Below are 4,320 nucleotides of genomic sequence, written 5' to 3'. Positions count from 1 at the left end.
CACAACCTTTTGTTCACTCACAACCAGATTTTCCCATCTTTTTTCAACACCACCATCTCTTCTACCTCTGCTCATTTTTTCCCTGAGAACACTGTCATTCTCTCCCTCCTGCCTATTTCAACCCTACTTATCTATGCTTTAGGCTCCGTTGAGATCTTTGCTCCTTCACAAACTCTATAACTGTTTGGGAAGAACAAAACTGTTGTGTGTGACGGCACAACTTATGGAAGGTGCCCCATGCATGTGTGTGCAGGTCAGAGGACAATGGCGCAGTCGGGTCTCTTCCGCCTCTGTATATTCTGTGGCTTGACCCCAGTCACTAGGCAGGACTTGACCCTCTGAGCAGCTCTGCTAGCCCCCGTCTCCAAATCCCACCTGCCTCAGCCTCCATGTCTTCTCTCACCATTTTAAAGGCTGTACATATGGTCTTTGTAAGTATTAGGTCTTCCCTCTAGGAAACTGACGGGTGAGCACAGAAGCTATGATACTGGCTTTCACAATTTTTCTATGACCTTTAAAATCTTAATTTTACTGGGGCACAATCTGCACACCATAAAAGTTACTCATTTCAAGCACAGAGTTACCACTTGTAAAATGAACTCTAGGCCTGGTGTGGTAGCACACACCTTTAAGCACTCAGGCAGAGAGGCAGGTAGATTTCTCTGAGTCTGAGGCCAGCCTGGCCTATACAGTGAGACCCTGTCCAAAACAGAACTGGCTGTGGCAGCCTACGCCTTTGATCTCAGCACTTGGGAGGAAGAGGCAGGCGGATTTCTGTGACAAGCAGGGCTATGTAGAGAGACCCTGTCTCAAAACAAAAGCCCTAACCTAATGCCTAGAACAAATGAGGCCCTGAATTAAACACACGCATGCACATATACACACGCGTGTGCACAAGTGAGCGTGCGTGCGCGCACACACACACACACATGCATGCACACATGCATGCACACACACACACATGCATGCACACATGCATGCGCACACACACACGGAACAAAATGTACTGATAAAGCTTGGGAGACAGGAAGAATGAGGTGGCTCTCACCTGAACATCAAGCTCCTGGCTCCGGGGGTCTTGCAGGAAAAATCGGAACGCTTCTTCCCATACTGGGCTGTTGGTGCCGTAGGCAGCCTGAGAGCAATGATGGCGTGAGGACGGGTACCCAACACCATTCCCGTTTGGCTGACTCTCACTTGCAAGCATCCTGAGGAGGAGCCTGTGCTCCCTTACCTTGCTCTCCTGGGTCACATCCTGAACTGACAGCTGCACCATGGGGTTGGGTTCCTTGTTTCCCTTCTTCAGCTGTGTTGGGGGGGCACAGAATTTAGAATTTGAGGGTTGGATGTCTGGGTTTGATGAAGGAAGGTGGGGTTAGCAGACTCTCTTCCTCCAGGTAGACCTGACCCCCTCCCAGAACCTTCGTGGTACCCCTTTGTAGGCAGGGGCATCTGCATTCTCAGTTAAGGAGGAGCGGGCATCCTTTTCCCAAGGCTCTGTCACCCACTCTACAAGCCAAACTCACAGGGAGATCCTGGGCCCGGTCCAAGTAGACAACGAGGATGGCAGCTGATGGGGGCTCTGGTCGAGAAGTGATGCCCCGGTTCCACTGTAGGACCTGGGAGGAGAGAACCGTGGTCAGACCTCATCCTCCTGTCCCCAAATGTCACCCCTGCCTGTCTTCTGTTTCCCGAGCAGCTTACCTTATCCAGTTTCTCTGCATCTGGCAAAAGTGATAGCCATTCTAGTCTCAAATGAACTTGGCCCTGCCCACCTTGTAGCGGGTACCACTGAAGGAAGGAAGTGAGGGAAGTGAGAAGTAGAGATGGGTCATCAACCCATCCGTTCGTCACCGTCACCACGGTGGCAGCTATCGGTTGCCCAGAGGGTGAGGTCACTCCCACATCCTCTTCTCCCAACTTACATCGTCCAGGACTCCAGCCTGTAGTACTTTCCCAACATCCAACTTCATTCTGGAGGGGTGGGGAGGGTGGGGAGAAGAGGGGGCAGTGAGGAGAAAGGGGAAATGGTAATTAGCAGCCAGTCAGTGGCCTTCCACTCACCCCCCAGGAATAACCAGAGAATCCTTCTCATTTATCTTGAAGAAGTTTCTGTGTGGTCTGTGTGGGGTATGTGCATGAGTGAAGGTGCCTGGGAGGCCAGAGGACCAGGAGCTGGAGTTACAGAAGGTTGTGAACCTCCCATGGACCTGAACTTGGGTCCTCGGCAAGCTTACTGGCTGAGCCATCTCTCCAGCCCCAAGAGGATCTTACACTAAGGGAAGGAGGGAGAGAGAGAGAGAGAGAGAAAGAGAGAGAGAGAGAGAGAGAGAGAGAGAGAGAGAGAGAGAGAATGCTCTACTACTTTCAGAATCTTGGGAGCACTGGGACTTTAGAATCTAAAACGCACAGTCTCACCTTCCCAGAAAATCGTCTTTATCTGGATCTTTATCAAACACCTCCACCTCGATCTCCTGCCCCGGGACCTCATGGACGATCACCTGGGGAGCACAGTGGCCTCTGGTCTCAGGGCTGCAGCCCGCAGGCGTGAGGGCTTCTCCCACCACCACACACTGCTGCTCCACAGAGTCTTACCTCGTAGGTCTCCCCCCAGTGAGGGTTGAGTTCCTCATCTATGACGCGACTGCAGAATGTCTGGGTGCCCACGCGAACCAGGGCGTAGGGGTCTGATTTGCCCTCGATCAGGCCTTTCACGTATTTGTCCTTGGAACTCAGCCCTCGGGCCGCCAGTAGGTGGATCCGAATGATGCCCTGGGGTTAGGAACCAATGGTAAGAAGCTAAGAACCCAGCCCAGGCCCCTGATCGGTCTCTTCAGATGCCATACCCTGGGTAGTGGGGAGCGCAACTGGGCCACATCATGAAGGTCGGGCACAAGGGGTACCAGGAGTCGGTTGGGCAGCACAAGGAAGGCAGCAATAGAATCCATGATCATGGTGTCGGAGAGGGAGCTGAACAAGGGGTAGGAAGAGGAAAGGTTCAAATTCCTCACACTCAACTGTGTTCCCACTGCAGAGAAGGCTTCAGCCTTTTAGGTCTCGCTGTGGATCCCTGGCTGGGTGAGGGTTGGTTATGTAGCCCAAGCAGGCCCTGAACTTCTCAAAGGGTTTGTTCTGTATCCCATGCTGGCCCTGAACTTCTCATAGGGTTTGTTCTGTATCCCATGCTGGCCCTGAACTTCTCATAGGGTTTGTTCTGTATCCCATGCTGGCCCTGAACTTCTCATAGGGTTTGTTCTGTATCCCATGCTGGCCCTGAACTTTTCATAGGGTTTGTTCTGTAGCCCATGCCTGCCCTGAACTCCTCGTAGGGTTTGTTACGTAGCCCATGCCTGCCCTGACCGCCTCCTGCCTCCACCTCCCAGGTACTGCGATTACAGGTGTGTGCCATCACACCTAGCTTAGAAAGTTGTCTTTGTCTTTTTTAAAATTACGTTTGTTTCATATGTGTGTGCACACGTATGCCACATGGTGGGGAACCCATCAGATTGGCAGCAAATGCCTTTGCCCACTGAGCCATCTCACCAGAGCGGGATACTTTGAGAATCTTTCTTGCTCCTTTCAGGCCCTGGTTCCCTTTGCTATTCCCAGCCTTCCTTGCTCTTTCTTCCCCTGCTGAGGAGTCTCCATTCCCTCATGGCATGTTCCTCCATGGAAGAAAAAACCCCATTCTGAAACTTCCCTGGAGTTCATGTCCAATCTCTCCACTGCAGTGAGGTCTCAGAGGCAGAGGCTTCACTGCTTTGCGTCTCTGAACCCTCAGCCCTGGACTGCAATACTGACTGGGAAGGTGCCCAAAGGTGCCCAGTACCTAAGTCCTGGAATGTCCAGCAGATTGGTCATCCCTGTCCAGTTGATGTCAAGTGTCTGGAAGAAAAGGGCAGAAGAGTCAGGATGGCTCTCGGGGAGCACCATCACATTCAGAAGAGTCAGGATGGCTCTCAGGGAGCACCATCACACTCAGAAGGGTCAGCATGGCTCTCGGGGAGCACCATCACACTCAGAAGAGTCAGGATGGCTCTCGGGGAGCACCATCACACTCAGAAGAGTCAGCATGGCTCTCAGGGAGCACCGTCACACTCAGAAGAGTCAGGATGGCTCTCAGGGAGCACCGTCACACTCAGAAGAGTCAGCATGGCTCTCGGGGAGTACCGTCACACTCAGAAGGGTCAGGATGCCTCTCGGGGAGCACCATCACACTCAGAAGAATCCGGATGGCTCTCAGGGAGTACTGCCACACTCAGAAGGGTCAGGATGGCTCTCGGGGAGCACCGTCACACTCAGAAGGGTCAGGATGGCTCT

The 4,320-nt window shown here is 52.7% G+C and overlaps 1 protein-coding gene across 1 annotated transcript in view; it reads right to left on the bottom strand.

The window, feature by feature from the left end:
* Positions 1-4,320, bottom strand: part of Esyt1 (extended synaptotagmin 1) — a 16,887-nt gene that overhangs the window by 8,350 nt on the left and 4,217 nt on the right. The window contains exons 7-15 of the mRNA XM_005371183.3: positions 3,830-3,885; positions 2,847-2,970; positions 2,596-2,772; positions 2,419-2,501; positions 1,926-1,974; positions 1,705-1,791; positions 1,527-1,619; positions 1,235-1,306; positions 1,049-1,135 (exon numbers count right to left, since the gene is read on the bottom strand). Coding sequence (XP_005371240.1) covers positions 1,049-1,135; positions 1,235-1,306; positions 1,527-1,619; positions 1,705-1,791; positions 1,926-1,974; positions 2,419-2,501; positions 2,596-2,772; positions 2,847-2,970; positions 3,830-3,885 — 828 coding nt within the window. The remainder of the gene's footprint in view (positions 1-1,048; positions 1,136-1,234; positions 1,307-1,526; positions 1,620-1,704; positions 1,792-1,925; positions 1,975-2,418; positions 2,502-2,595; positions 2,773-2,846; positions 2,971-3,829; positions 3,886-4,320) is intronic.

Source organism: Microtus ochrogaster, unplaced genomic scaffold (assembly GCF_000317375.1).
Source record: "Microtus ochrogaster isolate Prairie Vole_2 unplaced genomic scaffold, MicOch1.0 UNK99, whole genome shotgun sequence".
Taxonomy (NCBI): Eukaryota; Metazoa; Chordata; class Mammalia; order Rodentia; family Cricetidae; genus Microtus; species Microtus ochrogaster.
This window is presented reverse-complemented; position numbering and strand designations above follow the sequence as displayed.